This window comes from Selaginella moellendorffii, unplaced genomic scaffold (assembly GCF_000143415.4).
Source record: "Selaginella moellendorffii unplaced genomic scaffold, v1.0 SELMOscaffold_136, whole genome shotgun sequence".
Taxonomy (NCBI): Eukaryota; Viridiplantae; Streptophyta; class Lycopodiopsida; order Selaginellales; family Selaginellaceae; genus Selaginella; species Selaginella moellendorffii.
Window position 1 is genome coordinate 282,421 of NW_003314397.1, and position 18,721 is coordinate 301,141.

Sequence of the window (18,721 nt, forward strand, 5' to 3'; positions counted from 1 at the left end):
GAGGTTTTCTCATGGCATTAATACATTGTCGGCATTTTTTGCTATGTACGGCCTCGTATATACTATATAAAGCCAGAGGGTACGGTAGTGGCCCCCCACTTAGTTTCATTCTTTCATTCTAGAGCCTCCTTCCTCCCCTCCATGGCGGGAGCGGCAGCGAGCTCTTCGTGGCTTATCGCTTGGCCGGATAGGTCATCGGGCGCATCCTTTCCCGATTCTTCGTGCAGCTCCAGCGGCGTCTCCACGGCATTCGCATTGGCGGCGAGAGAAGGATTTCTAGGGTGCTGCTCCACGTCGCAAGAGGTTTCTCTGTGTCGTGGCAGGATTTCCTCGAGCAGGAGGAGGAATTTCAAGTCTGGTGCTGTCGCCGCCGCCGCGGCTGCTGCTACTGCTGCCAGCGTTGCTGCGGCTGTGGCTGTGGAGGAGCTCCCAAAATCTTCTTCATCAGGTAACTATGGCCGTGGTGCATTGGATTGTAAAGCTGGGATTTCCTTGCTCGACCAGAGGTTCCGGTGGAGAATTTGGTGATTATCGGGTCTGGTCCCGCGGGATACACTGCTGCCATCTATGCGGCTCGCGCGAATTTGAAGCCCCTTGTGTTTGAGGGATATCAGGCTGGAGGAGTTCCTGGCGGCCAGCTAATGACGACCACAGAGGTGGAGAATTTTCCTGGATTTCCCGAAGGCATCTCAGGACCAGACTTGATGGACCGGTAAGTATCAACTTTTCTATTCTTTGTTTTTTCACAAGCTTTTTCCGGATGTAGGATGCGAAAACAAGCTGAAAGATGGGGAGCAGAACTAAGAACCGAAGACGTGGAAGTGGTGGATGTTTCAATCAGACCATTCACTGTGAGGAGTAGCGAGCATGAAGTAAGTACGTTGACCAATGTGTTCTTTTCAAGTTGGTGCTCGGGAACTGACGGATGAAAAACTCTCAATCCAGGTGAAATGCCATACGCTCATCATCGCTACCGGCGCAGTGGCAAAGCGGCTTGGACTGCCTAGGGAGCATGAATTTTGGAGTAGAGGAATCAGTGCCTGCGCTATATGCGATGGTGCCTCTCCGATTTTCAAGGCACAGGAGCTTGCAGTGGTCGGAGGTGGGGATACTGCAACCGAAGAGGCTCTATACCTTACAAAATATGCCCGGCATGTGCATTTGCTAGTGCGAAGAGACCAGTTGCGGGCATCGAAAGCAATGCAGGATAGGTAGGACTTTTGCTCAGTAGAGCGAGCAACTTCACGAGTTCTCTTTCTTTTTTTCTGTTGTGTGGTGAAGCATGCTAGTCTCGTCTTTGTGGCTGACAATCCCGGCTAACTCAGTTCGTTTTCTTGTTCGCAGGGCGTTCAACAATCCAAACATCACGGTGCACTTCAACACGCGAGTTCTAGATGTTGTTCCTAATGACAAGGGACAAATGGCGGGTGTTTTGCTAGAGGACTCGTCCAGTGGCATTCGGAAGACCTTGCAAGTAAAAGGCCTCTTCTATGGTATCGGGCATCAGCCAAACAGTCATCTTCTAGCAGGACAAGTGGAGCTGGATGAAGCTGGTTACGTTGTCACAACGGGAAGTGGAGGCGAGACGTCAGTGGAGGGAGTGTTTGCGGCTGGTGACTTGCAGGCAAGCTAAGCGCTTCTATTCTTCGTTCTTTTTTTCACGTTTTGGTCTTGACACAACAGGATCACGAGTGGAGACAAGCAGTTACTGCTGCAGGCTCTGGCTGCATGGCCGCATTGGCTGCTGAGCGCTATCTAGTCCGGAATAACCTTCTTATCGAATTCCATCAGGTAAGTAACCTTTAGAACTCTATTGTTTGTCTTAGTTTTACGTCCGACCTGTGCCATTTTGCAGCCAAAACAGGAAGAAACTAAGAAGGAGCTCACAAGCGAGGATGTCGAGATGGGATTTGATATCACTGCGACCAAGCACAAAGGCCAGGTAAACTGTTTTTACTCTGTGCTTGTTAGCAATCTAAATTACTATCTTGTGTGACAGTATGCATTGCGGAAGCTGTATCACGAAAGCCCTCGTCTCATTGCTGTTCTCTACACATCACCAACGTGTGGCCCTTGCAGAACACTAAAGCCAATCTTCAACAAAGTAAGCTTAGATATATTCATCGTGATCATTGCTCATATGGTCCACAGGTGGTAGACGAGTTCAACAAAGAGGTCCATCTTGTCGAGATTGATATCGAAGAGGATCCCGAGATTGCCGAAGCGGGCGGAGTGATGGGCACGCCGTGCATCCAATTCTTCAAGAACAAAGAGAAACTCACGTAAGTTTCACAGCCTCCTTGCAAAGTAAACAGCGTCTTTTTTTCTGTGTTGATTCAGGGAATTCGCAGGAGTGAAGATGAAGAAGGATTATAGAGAGTTTATAACGTCAAACAAGTAAGTAGCTCATATTTTTCGTGGATCGATTTTGTTCCATCCACTGAGCCAAATTCTCTATCGGGGTTGTTTTATATAAGCGAATAATCATTCACAACAACTAAAAGATACCATGTTTGAAACAAGCATATACCACGTTAGAGCGAGCTTTGAATCGCTGGAGGAGCTCGAGTACTTAGGGCCCGATGTAGCGGCTGACAAAGAAGAGGAATCCATAGGTGACGAGCATGGCCGCCCATCCGCCCAGCGTGACCCGGAGCGCCGCCTTGCCCATGGCGGCTCCGCCCAGCCGCGCGCCCAGCGCCCCGAACGCCGCCAGCGCCGCCGTGGACGACACCAGCAGCGCCGTGAGGCGGTACTTGTAAGTCCCCACAAACGCGCCCGCCAGCAGCGGCACCGCGCCGCCCACCGAGAAGGCCAGCGCCGACGCCGTGGCGGCCTGCATTGGATTGGACAGGCCGTCCAGATCGATCCCCAGCTCGTCCCGCGCGTGAGCTTTGAGCGCTCCATCGGCGTGGCTCGACAGCTCCTCCGCGACTTGCTTGGCCAGGTAGTAGCTCAGCCCGCGGCTCACGTAGATCTGCGCCAGCTCTTCCAGCTCTCGCTCCGGCCCGGCCATGTGTTCTTGCTTCTCCTTCTCCAGATCGGCCAGCTCGGTGTCGCGCTGCGAGTAGACCGACACGAACTCGCCGATCGCCATGCTGCAAGCTCCCGCGATGAGCCCCGCGATGCCCGAGAGGAGCGAAGCTTTGACGTCGTACTTCACTGCGCTCACGCCAACCATGATGGAGGCGACGGAGATGAGGCCATCGTTTGCTCCTAGCACCATTGCTCGCAGCCATGGCGAGCGCTGCGAGTAGTGTGTGTCGTGGCCGTCTTCCTCCGGGCGGAGTGGATCGCCCGAGCTCGAGTGGAGCAGGATTGGAAGCCCCGGAACTCCCCCGCCTCCTCCTCCTGGAACTCCTGGAGCTGCCGCTACTGCCGCTAGTGCTTGGTGGTGGGAGAGTGACGAGAGTGAGAGTGTGTGAGACTGGGAGGCGTGAGACTGTGGCGTGGGAGGCTGCGAGTCGAGCGTGCAAAGTGAGAGGTGATGCTCTGCTGCTGCTACCATCGCCATCCCCGTGGTGGTGGTGGTGGTGGTGGTGGTGGTGGAATGATGATCTCCTCCTCTAACCATCTTTCTTCTCTTTCACAGAGCTTGGAGCTATAGCAAAGCGATGGATTTGGAGGAGCAAAGCGTCGTCGTGCGAGGGCATGAGGAATTGGAAAAGCTGCTGCACAAGATATATACCATGTCGGTAAGTGTCCAGAGTCACTGTCTTTGCATTCCCCGCTTACTTCTCTCTTTGGTCCCGCAGAGCAGTGGAGAAGGATGGCGTGACGAGGAGAAGGGGAGCAAGAAGAAGAATAATGGAGTAAAAAAGCTCCAAGGTGGTGGTGCTGCTGGTGGTGGTCACGCTCGCAATCGTAACGACGACATTGTCAGCAAAATTCTGTGCTCTCAGATGCTACTTGTGGCGATGCTGCTGCCCGATGCTCGATGCTCGCTGCTGTGCGTGTTTCTTTTCGAGGATTGCCGGCGGTCAAGCAGCAGTTGGGAAAAGTAAGTTGGCATTCTCTTTGTGTGGGTGTACTAATGTTCTCCAGATTCTTGCTTGCACTACCCGTTCACAGTTGGAAAACACCTCCGCGGCAGGAATCAATGGAGGCTTGCGTCTCGGGAATCCAAAATCATTTGCGAGAGGAACAGGTGGGAGAACAGGACAGCGGCCTCTCATACAGAGGAGAAGAACAGGGAAGTTTTTGGAGCAAGAGTAAAAAAACAGGGAAGAAAGAAGGAAGAAGCGCCAATCTTCCTCGACAAAGGGAGAGAAGGAAGAACAAGGAAGGAAGAAAATTTGGGAACGCAAGGAAGAAAGCGTAACGGATCACAGTAAAGGTCCGACGGTCGAGACGCGGCCAAGTCGGCGGGCGGACGTTGTAGTTGGAAACCAACGATCCAGATTGGAAGCCGGTTGGTAAGAGGCGTTAAGCGGACGAGAAAGAATCAAGGGACACCACCTCCACTACACACTATTGGGATAAGAAGATTAGTCCAATACAATCAAGGAAGAAAGCATCAATCCACCAAAACTTTATAAACAAGAAAAAAATAAGCTCGGTTGAGTGGGAAGAGGCATCAAATCTTCGCATAAATCGAGAGTGTGGGAGGAGATATGATAGGAAGAAGCTCGAGGTAAGCTTTTATTGTCTCTCTCTTCTTTGCTCTTGTTCTTCAATCAGCTGAGTTCTGCAGGGCTCCATCACTCTGGACGCGGTGAATACTTTTGAGCTGAGCCATCTTGGAGTCTCGGAGTTGCTGCTGCTCGTGATGGTGATGGTGATGGTGCTGATGCTGGCCTCCTCGATTTCCAACTCGCAGAGCGGTGCTCGAGGTGGAAGCGCTGCTGCTCCTCTTGCTCGAGGACGCGTTGTGGTGAGGAGAGTGCCTGGAGCTCCCGGCGGCGAATGATCTCGCCACAGCGTCCCTGTTGGAGATGCCCCCCTTGATGGGCTGCTTGTTGAGGAAGATGAGATTTGGAGCGAGGCCAGTGACGAATCTCTTGAGCTGTTCTTCGCCAACATTAACGAGCACTGGATTTCCAACCAGGTTGATGGCCACGAGGGACGTGTAAGCCGCGGCAATCTGGCCCAAGGATTTTGTGGAGGCGAGGCGGTTGAAGCTGAGGTCCAGGCACGAGAGCTTCGTCAGCCTGTGGAGGCCTTCCACTTCGTTGATCTTGTTGCAAGCCAGGTAAAGCTCGCGTATGGAGGTACAGTTTGCCAGTCCTGGAAGATCAAGGTGAGAAGAGATGAGAAGCTCCAAGCTAACTAACGTGTTACCTTGTCCGATTCGCAGGATCCTGTTGTACGAGAGGTTTAACGAGCGTAGCTTGGTGAGCTCCCGGAGTCCTTCGATGACAGTGATTTTGTTCCTCGAGAGGTCGAGAGAATGCAAACCTTTGGGAAGAACTCCTGGAGTGATCCTCACTGCAAAGGAACTTAGCAATTGCGAGGTGAGTTTCGAGCTTACCGATAGCGTTGGCCGAGAGCTTGAGTGTTTTCAAATGAGAGAAGGTGGACAGGCACGGTATGAGAGTGAGGCCGATGCCACTGAAATGAGCTGTTGTCGAGTGGAAATCCAGTGAGCGAGCCACCGAGTTTGCGAGCTCTACGTCCCTGCTGCTGTGGTTGCTGCTGCGAGCAGCGTGATTCGTCGCCGACGTCTCCCCAACCGGGAGCTCGATCAATGGCTCGGTTGACGATGTGTCGATGCTCTTCACCCATTCTTCCACTCGGTCCTGCGTAGTGAACATCGCGGTGGTGTTGGAGTGGAAGTCACTAGATTGGAGAACGACTCTTGTTCTCTGTTGATCATCTTCATCGTCGCCAAGCTGATCATCTTCGTTGTGATCGTCGTCGCCAGGCTGCTTACGTTCTTCTGGATCCTCCGGAAGAGCAAGAGCAAGATTGGCTCTAGCATCGTCAGTCGCGTCGTTGATGTTGATGGCGATGGCGTTGGTGTTGGTGGCATCAATAACCTCCTCCGACGTAGCAGAGCTCTCGGTAAAGTCGCGTCCATACAGTCCCGGGTCACTGAAAACGTCGCCAACTTCTAGAGCCACTTGTTCTTCGTGTGCCGCGTGTTCGAAGGAACTTTGCGTGTCCCCTTGGATCGCCTGGAGCTCTACGTCCGGGGACGTGATTGCTGGCGCAGCTTGCGACGCTGGAGTCGTGGAAACAGTGAAAGACTCGTCACCTTCTGGAAGTTCGAGCTGAAAGAACAAAACAGCGAAGAATGAGCCAAGCAAAGGTCTAGACTTTTCGTACCTTTATCTTGTTCGCCTTGCGGCTAAAAACTGGCAAGCAAAAGACCTTCCCCATGATCGATCAAAGATGAAAGCTATGAAAACTAGAAAGAAACTAAGGGAAAAAAAAAAGGGAACTACGAAGAACCTCGCCGAAAAGGCTACATTTGAGTTGCAACTTGGAGCGCCACCAGTTGGATGCTATTAGCCGTAATCCACAGAGACTCCCTGGACCATGCGACACGCCCTCCAAATCTGCGACTCGCTCGCTCCCTTGTTACACGCCGCCGCCGCCACCACCAAAGATGGTTGCTCGAGAAGTCTCGCTTCTCGCTCCCTCAAGAGCTGTGGCGTGGAGCTCCGAGACACTGGGACTAGAAAAGTGGCCAGAGTGAAGGGATTGATGGGCTTTTGCTGTGAGAAAGAAGATCTATCTGTCTAAGCAATGACCCAATGGCGGCGATCCCTTTCCAGTCTCACCACAAGGAAGAACCAACCGGAGCCAGAGAGAAAAAAGAAAAGTCCGATGCGCTGTGTAGCGCCGCTTCCTCCAACCCTACAGCCCACCGTCGTGCTTCTTGGGTCCTACGCGCTTATAAAAATGGAGGGCAAAAATTTTTTTTCTTCCTCTTCTTCTCCTTTCTTTGTTTCTCTTGCATCACTGGAATCTGTGACTCCAAGCGTTTTGGCTTTCCTTTGTTGGGTGGTGCCTCTCTTGTCCTTTTCTCTATAACTGCCTTTGGCCACCACTTATTTTGCTTTGGATCAAATCCCGGGAGTGGTGAATCGAAGGACGCGTCGAGAGCTCTAAATTCTCTTGGTCTGGGGGGGGCTGCTGACTTGCATTTCTTCTGGGAAAAGCTTGTTTCTTCCAGCAGCCTCTAGAAAAGACAAAAATGATCTACGTGTAGAAACTAGCCTACCTGATGAGATGGAGAAAGCACTTACAAGTGTGTCCGGTGGAGCAAATCTTTACTTGGAGGATCCATCATTCAGTCCACTCGCAGGACTAAAGTCCACTCTCGCCTGAGACTCAGCCGCGTGGTGAAGCTCGTGTCTCGGGAGACAAACACAGTGCTTACCTCGTGCTGCTCCCATTGCCAAATCGAGAAAACGATACGTCAGTCTCATGCTCACACATGAAAGATCGATAGATCATAAGATTGGCTGTATGGATTCAGAAAAAGGGAAACTCATCCTTGTGACGTGTAACTTCCACGGGATAACAATAGACTTTGCGTCGTTCTCTCGTTGGATTTGACCAACATTTGGGAGAACTCCACAAGTTTCATGGGGTGGGGACTTCCGGTTATGAGAGAAAAGTTGAAAAAATGAAGAGGGAAATGGAATGTGAATCTCTCTTTCCACAAGCTCAAATGCCCTCCATTCTACTCAAGGATAGTCCATACAAGAAAGAAACAAAGACTTTCCCTTCCATTCCAGTATGGACACTCGCAAGCACGGAGGCAATCGTCTGGAGAAGAACAGAGTCCAAGTCTGCGTGTACTTGTTTCATTGAGCGTTTGTTTTGTGGAGGTGATCAACTCCTGAAGCTCAAGACGATACCATCCGGCTAATCGATCAGGCAGAGAGGATGTGAAACGTACTGGAGCATTCAATCCGGTACTTTAGGTTTATCTATGGATTGGAGTTTGAGAGTTTTGTCTTGTGGGACGTCCAGGGTGCTCATAAGGGCTTGATTGCAACTTGTGCAATGGCCCACAAGACAAAATCACTTTTAACAGCCACATTACACTCCAAAAAATTCAGGTTTGAGCACACACAAGTGTCATGCACACACAAATCTTGTCGTAATGGATAACCTACGTCCAATGGCAAGCAACTGTGGTTAGGGTATGGATCCATCACTGCTCCTTGAGCTTGCCACACTTAGCATTGCCGCATGATGAGTCAATCAATGGGCTGTGATTGATCAATGGGTTTAGCGATTGATTGATCGATCACACCCAGCCTATTGATTGATTAAAGGGCCACATAACATTAATCAACAATCCAGGGTGAGTTAGTATGGGCAAATTAATGGATCCTTCAAAGCAATAAAGCATTTATACATTTGCACAAAGACTTTACATACATTTGTGAACTGTTGAGGTTACTCACCACCTTGATTTGTAGGTTAAAGTTACAAAAATTTGGTCCTAAGTCCTCTTTTCCTTACTTATAAGCAAGTTTTCATAGATCATCATGCTCATAAGGGGGCTAGCATCTCATGGAAAATGTCACATAGTGCCTCTACCTCCTCACTTAGAACTAGTAAGTCACAAGGAGCCACTGTCATATGGCACCTCCACCTCCTCACTTGTAACCATTACATAGTGAGGAGCATTCCCCTCGCTAGCTAAAGCATCCTCCTCATCATATGGAGCCACTAGCTCGCTGGCTGAGGGAACCTCAACTAAAGCCTCCTCCACCATCACCTTGGGCCCATATGAAGTGCTTTGTAAAGAAAAAATTCCAAAAAGAAACAAAGGATATCTACTAAACTTACATGTCATAAATGAATATTACACCATTCGTAATGATACAAACTCCATTAGGTACAGTATCTTGCGCTTGTAGAATTGCTTTCTTTGCAATTCTTTTGCAACACTGCAATCTCCATGATAGTAGAATGCTCTTCTGCCACTCCCTCTTCACCTTTCCTCTATAGCTCTACTTGTGTTGCTCTCCTCATGACTTGTAATGGAGGAGGAGAAAAAAAAATCTAAAAAGAAACAAAGGATATCTATTAAGTATAGATGATCATTGCATCATTCGTAGCAATATAAACCTTGTCAAGTGTGGCATCTTGCACTTGTAGAGTTGCTTTCTCTACATTCTTAGGATCCAACACTACTTTTTCTACAATCTCCTCAACAATAGGATGCTCTTCTGCCACTCCCTTTTCACCTTCCTCCATAGCATTATCCTCTACTTATGTTGTTGGCTCCACAATTTGCAATAGATGAGGGTTGTGTAGAAACCCCCACACAACACACTCGCTATGTCAGGAGAAAGGAGGATAACATGGTCTTCAATCTTGAGTCTACACCTCAACAAATATTGCCACTAAGCTACACTCTTAGTGCCTATTCTAATAGAATATGAATCTTTCTCTTAGAAAGAAAAACACACACACACATAAAAGCATAAATATGTAGACCATCCCATTATCCTTAGTTAGCATAGCAATGCCTAATTTCTTGATGCTTTGCAAAAGAAATGAGATGAATAACTTCATATATATTTCAAAATTCAAAATATATCAGTAGGACTCAGAAGTAATACAAGTGTCTGGGCCTAACAAGTTAGCAAACTGCCACATTGTAGACATGTACCCAAATATACATTGTTTATACTAGTGCAAAACTCTCAACTCCTATAGTACACTTTATCTCTTTTCCCTTGAGCCAATTAAAAAAGGGATAATTGTTTGATGAGAAAGCTTTTAGTAGTTATTTTATCCCCATTTATTCCTTAAGATTCCAAAAATCCATAGTGACAATAAATTTAAATTTCATCCCATGATCACATGTGTTATAGCTCCTCAACCATGGAAAGAAAAATCTCAAATAAAAAATGCATATACATTAGAGAGGAATGGGCATAAATTGGTAATTTACTTACGTGTAACTGTTGCATTGTAATGCACCATAACACAATCACTACAACACTCATTATACTTAAGCTAAAAGAAAAAACCCAAGACATACACTATCAGTTTGTAATGTAACAAATTGTTACAATGAAAAAAACTACCATGCTCAATACCCTAAACACCTAAAGTTTGTTTGCCTTTGCGATCCAATTGATCAAACTTGCCACCACAATACAATCAAAATTGCACTCCAATCACACTTATCACCGCACTTTAATCACACTCGTTGCCACACTCTAATTGATTGTAATTGCTATTGTACTAGATTAGGGCACCATCTGCAAGAAATATGATGCACAATCAATTGGTGTTTACATTAGGGCACATTACATCTCCAAGTTGTAAGAAAACACAAGAACTAAATTACAACTATGACAAATGAGCCACAATTGTAAGAAATGAGTTATAGTTGCAAGAAATAAGCTACACTTATTTTTTCTAGATTCCATAATGGTTCATCTTGTAATCATTTTATTTCATTTTGTATACTATCTACAAATTTTATATATTTATATTCTAATAGTTTAATTTAATATAATCCATTATATCTTGTACTTTTTGTAATGATATATAAGCAAAATTTTGTGTTTTTGTTCATATCAATTATATCTGTTATTTTTATTGTTTTTTCTTCATGTAAGCCACAAATTTTCCTTTTCTAATTTGTTAGCTTACTTCATATATATCGATCACCTTTGCATTGACATTAATTAAGTTTTCTTACCAAGGTTCTCGCCTATTGTATTAACTCCTATTTGGTCCTACTTAAATTCAATAACTCACTGCAGAAATAATGGGGTGTTACTTATCTATCCAAGGATTTAAGTTCAGCTATACTCCCCACATACACAAGCAGCCAAACACACTAATCCTCTAAATTTCTAACATCCCTTAGTATAATAAAATTTTATTATAAAACCTTTTAAATCCTAATTTTTGGGTGCATCTCTTGTTTTAGAACTTTAGAGGGAAACACTATAACCTAACAACCTAATATAAATACCTTTATTCCTATATAATACTTAAATGGGGTATCATTCCATATGAGCCAAGAGCACTATAACTAATTTTTCTTCCGGGAGTGAAAGTTGCTTTTAAGCACTTGCTTTGGGCTTTTACCCCACAATTGTATTAGTATTTAGATTCAGTCTATATATTAAAATTATAATGCTTTGATATTTCAGCTCTCTTTTATTTTCTTACCTATATTACATTTTATATATCATATTGTGTGTAATATTTTAATTCTCATATTGCATCATTTACTAGTCCATCTAGAATATAAATTTCTATTTATAATGCATTCCTTTAGTTTAGTATGGGCCTTTTGGCAATTTAATTGTTTTGGGACATATATTTAAGCCAGTCATGCACACAAGATTAGAGCCACCATATTACCATTAGCAAGCTGTGAAATCTCTCTAAAAACCACTCTCTATTGTAAAGTTTATAAGAATATTATTAAACACATTTAAATGCTTCAAAGAAAGGGCAACATTCCCTTCTTTTTAACTTTGTTGTTCAACCTAAACTGTAGAGGAATATCCTGATGGATCTCTTAAATTTAGAACTTGAAGAAACTCAGCTTTGATACCTTTCTCTGCCAACTGCAAACGTCGTGTAGGTCAATTTGAGGCGACTGAGTGGTTCCAAACCGACGGTATCACACTCGCCAGAACATTCTAATTAGCATCCACCTGTCTTAAGCAGTTAGTTTTGAAATCCAGAAACATCTACTTAGGCACACTGCGCCCAACTGACTCGAGCCGTCGCTTCTTGAAATGGGGCTGGGGCCCTTCGTCTTTCCTGCAAGTGAAAACAAAGCAAGTTAAGTGCAAAAAAGCACAAGAAACGCCATACTTACTGCACGTGAAGCTTACAGTAGCCACCCTTTTCAACCCAGTTTCTGCAAGGTGTGTAGTCGTCACGGTTTCTGCCCATGCAATAGTCCATCACTCGCGACTGCAGGATGGTAGGTTCTACCAACATGAGCCGCTGGTCAAAGTAGCCGAGATCATCGCGGACGTCAGAGAGCTTCTTGAACTGTACATCGACTATGGGGACGATTTCCTCATCTTGCTCATCAGGCGGCAAGTCAGTTTGCTTGATGTTCTCCGGCATTATATAGTAGTATCGAACCTCATACTCGCTGTAGCCGGTCATGGCCTCCTTCCAAGCAGGTAGAACCACGGACTTCCAAACTAGGTGCGACTTCTTCTTAGATTTCAGCTTCCATTTCGCAACGGAAATCTGCAAGGCGTAGAAAATCAGTGTAGTGCCGTTTCTCACCTTCACCAACAGGAGATCGATCGCTTTCTCGTTGTACGCCTTGGGAACCAGAAGTACGCCTTCTTCAAGCTCCCTATCTTGACCTTGCAAACACAGGCAGGTCTGCTTTTCCCCACCCTTGGGATACTGCATGACGTGTTTGAAGGCAGTAGTGTCATCTCCCATGAAGACTCGCCCCTGGTACTGCATTACGTCAATCAGAAGCCCTTCCATATTCCAGCCTATACGGGGGGTACGCTGGGGAGTCTGCTGCCTTATCAGATCCAGTTTAACCACGTTGACCCACTCCTTGATATCCAGTGTGGCTAAAGCGGCTTCCACCTCCCTGTATCTTGCTAAGAGCAGCCTCTTTGCCTCAACCTGCAGATAGGGGCAGAGGAAGCTAAGCTCCGTTCCTTCAGTGAAAAAACACGTCTGGTTCACGTGCTCCAGCTCGGCTTTCAAGTTTCCCTGGAGAATCAATCTAGAGGCTGCTTCCAACTCCTCCACTGTGTTCAGCTTCTTAATCAGCTCGCTCCAAAGCTTGCTGGTATATGGTAGATGAATATGTGTCAGGTACTTCTCAACATCCCACAGTGACACCTTAAAGTAGTTCAGTAGCCGTGGCATTCCTCCAGTGAGGAATTCCATGTCCTGCTGTCGTTCTATCGGTAATTTCGTTATCCCCAGCCACGTCATAAGCTCTTGATCGCTGAAAGGCCCATCAAGCTCAAGCCTGCTTGTGATATCCACCAGCGCCTCCCTGTCGTCTGTCAGTCTGAATAGATGCTCTTTGCTGTTCACCGAAGCAACTACAACCAGCGGATGCCGTTGCCGAGCCCGTAGTATACTCTGCTTTGCCTCAGACTTTTTGGCCGCGTCTGGGTCCTCCACAGCATTCTTGACATGCAGCGACTCCCAGTCATCAACCACAAAGACCAGTTTGTCGCCGCCACTGTAACGACACCAGTTTTCCAGCTCAGGCAAGGTTTTCTCCTTGAGAATATCTAGCCAAATCTTCTCCTTCCCGTAGAATGCCAGCAGCAAGGCCCCCCGCAAGGTGGGCAGGGGCTCATGTATGTATGATTTTGCGTCCAGATAAACTATCTGCTTCAGCCCAGCCTGTTGGATGTGGCTGCAAACTGATGCAACCACTAACGTCTTCCCGGATCCCTTTGCACCCACCAGCCGCAGATAAGTCTCGCCCTCCAAGCCGCAGATGCCCTCGTAGACAGAATGGCTTATGGTCCGTCCTATGAACAAGTAGACCTGCTGCTGTCCGCAACTCCACCAAGTTTGCTCCTTGGGAGGTATTGCACCAAGCCAGAGAAGTCTGTAAGCCTCACGCTCGTTCCAGAGGTAGCTAGGGTCGTCCTTCAACGGCAGCCACCAATCGCGAAGGCATGAGCCAACCTGGACAGCTTCGCTCCAAGTAGTTACAAGGGGGACGATGCAAGCTGCACGAAAACAAGCCAGTGTAGGTGCAACAAGAGAAGAGAGCAACGAGAGCATACCTAAGTGCCTTTTGAAAGCGTATTTCCCCGGGAAACTCGAGTAATCATAGTCCCTGAGGTCCTTCAGCGTGGAAATCGTATCTTCCTCCAGCGCCTTCACGCAAGCCTCAATGGAGGAGCTCATTTGAGCTTTTGGAAATGCCCACTTCAGGTGATCGTCTATGGAGTCGTCTAGGCTCAGCATCTTCATCTCCCTGGCTTTGCCCTGCCCTGTTTAAGGATTTGGCTAGCCCAACCTTGCCTTTTTATGTTACTAGTGTATTTATTTGGACTGGGGATGCGTCCTTGCCAACTTTGCAGTTGGCGATTGTTCACTTGTGCAAACGCACGCTGTTGGCAAGCCGGTAACGAACACATGGCACATGGTGAGTGATATGGAGGATGCGTTACTATTGGCACTGTTCCTTCAAGTGGCGAGCTTCACTACTTTAAGAATGTTCGCTACTCCATGAACTTGGGTGCCGTTATGGAAACATAATCGGCAAGATATGCTGTCAAGGTCCAAGTTTACGACTCGAGGGGGAATAACGAGTGGAGCAGGACTCGCAACAGCGTGTTCAAGGATTTCGACGTGCATGCCATGGAGTCACCAGGATGCGCTGCGCAGTGTCTGGGAGGCCGACAAGGAGAGATGTGGATGCCGGATCCTTCTTCTCGGAGAAGGGAAACAAGACGCCTCTGGTTGATGACAGCGACCACCACCAGTTTGTGGCGTGCAATGGCAAGATACTCGACTTCTGGCACTTTGACCGCATCCTGAAAGTGAGACAGCGCTGCCATTCTCGGGCGCAGGACTGGATCTCTGATGTCCCCAAGAAGTTTGCGGGGGAGGGAAACGGATATGGTTTCAGGCGTGTAATGTTGTGGACGGAGTGGTGGTGCTGGAACTCCCTTACAACGTCGATGAAGAAGAGGCAGAGGAAGAGGAGGAGGAAGATCAGGAAGAGAAGAGCAAGCAAGAGGGAGGGGCAAACACGGTTCCAGATGAGAAGCAGGAGGAAGAAGAGGAAGTTGGCGATGACAGGATTTTGGTACCAGTGTATAACTCAGAGTGGCAGAAACTACCATATATAACGAGCATGCGTGTGAAGCTGTTTACTTCAGGCCTAACAACACCATCTGCTTGATAGATGAAGAAGCTAAGAACTTGAAGCGAAAAAAGATGGCATGAACTCGAATTTACATTGTTTGATGTTTTTTTAGAATCAATATCTATGGCTTCAGACGGATGCCTATCTTGCCAAAATTGAGCTTGTCAATGGCAGACGATTTTTATTGATTGACTTACATTGACTTCTGTGAATTGAAAGACGCAGTCACCGTTCACCGGACAGATTGAGGAAATGATGCTCTTAATCATCTCATGTTGTGCTCTAGGTCAAAGAAGGAATGGAGAGCAAGCAAAAGTTCGTACACCTTCAATATATCAGTGTTAGATTCGAGAGGATCAATATCCAAATCCTCATGAGAGAGTGCATGGAATTGATTGGCCTAGATGCAGAACTCCTTGATCCCGTTGTGTTTGGTTGGAGCTATAAGCTTTTAAATGCAAGTCAGCAGCCACGAGATTTGAACCGGAAAAGAGGAAAGTTAAAAACTAAGAAAAGTTGTGGAGAGTTTAGAGCTAGAGATCCATCATCACATTGCAATTCTAGCCCCTTACACGGGAGTGGCAGTCCGAACTTTAGGTTTATCATTTCTGGAAGCACAAGATCTCTACCAAGGGAAAGTACGCGTAACGAACACGTGGCACATGGTAAAACCACGGTAATGGCACTGCGTCCTTCAAGACTTTCAAGATTTTAAGATTGTTCGCTTGGGTCAGGAGTCCAGATATTATTTCCAGCAAGATCTGCTCCTTGCGCTGCGCAGTGTTTGGCAGGCCGTGGCGATGTGGACTTCTTCTCGGAGGAGTCGTCGAACGAGAGGACTTTGGGTGATGACATTGACCCTCACCATTTTGTGACCTGTAACGGCAAGATGCTCGACTTTTGAGAGCGCTCCCATTCTCGGGCGCAGTGCCGGATCCTTGAGGTCCCCAGGAAGTTTGTGGGATATGGGTTTCGGGCGTTCAATGCTGGTTCACAACGACGATGACGAGGGAGAAGTGAAAGTGGACAACGCAGACAGGATTTTGGTGGTGTATAACTCAGCAATTGAGAGGTGGCGGAAGTTACCATGCATTGACACCATCTGCTTGAAGGATGAAGAAACGAAGAACTATGAACTTTACTTACATTTGTTTAATATTGATTTTCATCTTTCCAAAATGCAAAAGAGTCGATATTTGTGACTTCACACCATCTGAGTGACGCTGATCTCTCCACTCTGTGAATTGAAGGACGCATTGAGCTCTAAAGTCTCAGTGACTTGCAGTGGTGTTCGGAAAAGCTTGACACCCTGCTTCCAGCACCAGCTGCCGCCTAAAAAATGACTAGTCAGGAACAAACTCGTTGAGATGAGATCTTACTCACTTGGATTTACATGTCCCGTTGAAAGTACCAAATCTTTGTTCTCGGGATCCATCACCCAGTCCATCCACAGGACAACTCCATGGCAAAGTCCACTCTTTACAAAGGTAACCTGTGCTAAATGCCGAAAACGGTCAGTGGTGCCATGCCACCTAAAATGACTAACCTTTGCAAATACACTTAGACTGTGAATTTCCTCACGCATGTTGAACTCGAGCAGTGGAAACGGTTTTGTCAATGACTGACCACAACACAAAATTCGAGTTAAGCCCCTTGTTTCACGTAAAAAATACAAACCTCATGTCGTCCACATTGCCATATTGAAAATGGTAAAATTGGACTGTCTTGGCCATCTGGAAGGTTTCCACATGCTCCAAGCATTGAATTAACTGAGCTGTGGTCAAACCCTTCAACGCCTTCAAGGCAACAACGGCTTTGCCACAAATCCTGTTTTTACAAAAAGTGAAATCCTTTTGACGTCTCAAAAAAACTTACAGGAAGATAACAAGCCATCCCATAGAGAATTCCAAGGCAAGGAACTATAATAGGATTCTCTGATAGCAACGGACTTAGCGTCGTTCTCTCGTACCTGGAATCTCACTGCTTTAAACGACTTCCAACTCATAAGAAAACGAAAACTAACCAAAACCGCAGCTGCTTCCACGGCAACGCATGCTCGTACGTGGCATAATAAGGCTCTGCTAAAAGAACATCCACCTGTTGCGAAAAGAAAGAAACCCGTCAATATCCAATGGACTTGCAAGACTGTATACTTTATGTCCCTTGAAATCGTCCCTGGTGAGATGCTTGACATCTTTGTGTATTATAGACAACTTGCTCGCGACGCTCGCCAAGTACTTCAAGCCATCTCTTCTACAGCCTGGGAACAACCCAGCCACATGGCAGGATCCATGTACTGTAGATAGAGCACACACGGCGCTCATCAGACCGTCATCCAGAATGAGACAGTTTCCAACTTCTCGCTCTCCAAGCTGGACATAAAAGAAAAAAGAAAAAAATGAGCAAGAACAGATTCAAAGGGAACTTACTTACAGCTTTCTGAATGGCAGAACGTATGATAGAACGCCTGCTACCGTCCCCAAGCATGCAACACCTTTGTGGGCTCAGCTTGAAACCAGACGCAAAACTATTGCAGCGTCCACCACCATTGATGTCATACCGCACTGAGGTTTCATCGTGGCTGACTACGAGGCAAAGCTCTGAGTGCTGCTCCACCGAAATACCTTGTCCAGGAAGAAACCAGACACATTGTTTCCAATGGTCACACCAATCACTTGCTCCTGAGAATTACCCTCTTAGAAGGAGCTACTAAAAGAATCAAACAGGAAAACAAACCTTTGACCCAACGAGGAGCAGTTGAGTAGCAAATCAAGCCATCTTTGTCAAGCTGCAGCACCCACCTTGTCAAGTTCAATCAGAGAGGAAAGCGAAAGCGAATCTGAGCAAGTTTCGTACCATGAAACTATTGCGTGAGCAGTCCCAGACATGTTGACATGCACGGCTCGAGTAAATTGTCCACACACATCTGGAGCTCTATAAAAGTCAAGAGTGAAAGCTTCAAACGGCTCAGAAAGCTGCAACACCACGGGTTTTTGGTAACTTGTAAGAGAACTCTACTAAATTACCAGCTTGATACCGGGGATTTCATCTACGTGAAACGCATGTTGTCTGTGCTTGAAATAAGAGTAGAAATCCTCGGGAGAAAAAGCCATTCCGTCCTGCAGCTGAGCTTCTACTCCTTGAAGGTCGTGAAATCTCCACAGAAAGTCGCACTCGACCAGCTAAGAAAAAGTTGTAAACTCCATCGATTGGAAAAGAGACTTTACAATACCTGCGCATACACAGTAGCTCGATATGGCACTGTTGCAGCATTAGGCTGGAGTAAATGCTTGTGAGCGTGCCTCAAGCTTGGAATTATTCCTTCTCCAAGCAACTCCGAGTCTAAAATCTCACACACCTGGAGAGATACTTAGTAGAAGAGTCCAGCGGAAGAAGAACGTACCAATGCATCGGCTCTGCTGGAGATGTCCACCCCGACTTTGATCTCATCCGAGCGCATATGGAGCAGCTTGATCGCTCCCATCGTCCCATTGTCTCGGCAAACTTTGCGAGCCAGCTTGTACATTGGAAGAAACGATTCGCAAGCAGTCACCTGGCACTGCTTTTCCATTGCCCGCCAAGCCATCATCGACAAGAGCCCACTCCCAGCACTGCCAAGAATGCATCTATCTAGCTCAGCAAAGAAGGATCTCTAACCTTACCCAATGTCAAGGACATGGCCGTGGCGGCCGAGCTTCGCGATTGCGGAAGAGAATGCCGTGTTCCTGGCACGATCATTCAGCATATCAAGGTACAAGCTCTCCGCCAAAGCATCGCTCGCATCGCCATCGTCTCCATCGCTGACGAGAATCCATTCGCTCTCGCCCGTGAGCGCATTCACGCGCTGCTGGAGCATTCCCTCGCTAAAACCCTAAACTCAAGATAGTAAATGAATGAATCACTACAAAACTAGGAGGCAGGAGTGCTTGGAGTTCATCCAAAGCT

General features: G+C 47.0%; 5 protein-coding genes across 6 annotated transcripts; 2 read left to right on the forward strand and 3 right to left on the reverse strand.

The window, feature by feature from the left end:
* The first annotated feature begins 116 nt into the window (after positions 1 to 116).
* On the forward strand, positions 117 to 2,505 carry LOC9629215 (thioredoxin reductase NTRC). Its single transcript, XM_024666140.1, has 10 exons — positions 117 to 448; positions 505 to 712; positions 767 to 872; positions 946 to 1,211; positions 1,345 to 1,624; positions 1,684 to 1,791; positions 1,856 to 1,942; positions 2,000 to 2,104; positions 2,152 to 2,282; positions 2,341 to 2,505. The coding sequence occupies exons 1-10, from the start codon at positions 142 to 144 to the stop codon at positions 2,399 to 2,401; spliced, it is 1,659 nt and encodes a 552-aa protein (XP_024521908.1). The 5' UTR covers positions 117 to 141; the 3' UTR covers positions 2,402 to 2,505.
* Positions 2,442 to 3,762, reverse strand: LOC9662400 (vacuolar iron transporter homolog 2). The gene has a single exon (XM_024666144.1). It carries the CDS (start codon positions 3,572 to 3,574, stop codon positions 2,573 to 2,575), a length of 1,002 nt encoding a protein of 333 aa, XP_024521912.1. The 5' UTR covers positions 3,575 to 3,762; the 3' UTR covers positions 2,442 to 2,572.
* LOC112343142 lies at positions 3,602 to 4,646 on the forward strand. The gene is made up of 3 exons (XM_024666148.1): positions 3,602 to 3,695; positions 3,756 to 4,000; positions 4,072 to 4,646. Exons 1-3 carry the CDS (start codon positions 3,615 to 3,617, stop codon positions 4,319 to 4,321), a joined length of 576 nt encoding a protein of 191 aa, XP_024521916.1. The 5' UTR covers positions 3,602 to 3,614; the 3' UTR covers positions 4,322 to 4,646.
* On the reverse strand, positions 4,544 to 6,861 carry LOC9629216. Its single transcript, XM_002992491.2, has 4 exons — positions 6,268 to 6,861; positions 5,471 to 6,212; positions 5,281 to 5,427; positions 4,544 to 5,226 (listed from the first exon to the last, which is right to left on the reverse strand). The coding sequence occupies exons 1-4, from the start codon at positions 6,319 to 6,321 to the stop codon at positions 4,673 to 4,675; spliced, it is 1,497 nt and encodes a 498-aa protein (XP_002992537.1). The 5' UTR covers positions 6,322 to 6,861; the 3' UTR covers positions 4,544 to 4,672.
* Positions 6,862 to 15,896: 9,035 nt separating this feature from the next.
* LOC9662401 (protein arginine N-methyltransferase 1.6) lies at positions 15,897 to 18,683 on the reverse strand. Of its 2 annotated transcripts, XM_024666133.1 has the most exons (14): positions 18,439 to 18,683; positions 18,180 to 18,387; positions 18,009 to 18,134; positions 17,803 to 17,958; positions 17,633 to 17,751; positions 17,513 to 17,577; positions 17,210 to 17,457; positions 16,930 to 17,148; positions 16,800 to 16,873; positions 16,652 to 16,745; positions 16,454 to 16,603; positions 16,323 to 16,397; positions 16,160 to 16,268; positions 15,897 to 16,108 (listed from the first exon to the last, which is right to left on the reverse strand). In XM_024666133.1, the coding sequence occupies exons 1-14, from the start codon at positions 18,630 to 18,632 to the stop codon at positions 15,981 to 15,983; spliced, it is 1,965 nt and encodes a 654-aa protein (XP_024521901.1). In that variant the 5' UTR covers positions 18,633 to 18,683; the 3' UTR covers positions 15,897 to 15,980. The 2 variants fall into 2 exon arrangements, with proteins under 2 accessions (XP_024521901.1, XP_024521902.1); XM_024666134.1 differs by lacking the exon at positions 15,897 to 16,108 and having other exon boundaries at positions 16,165 to 16,273.
* Positions 18,684 to 18,721: the final 38 nt, after the last annotated feature.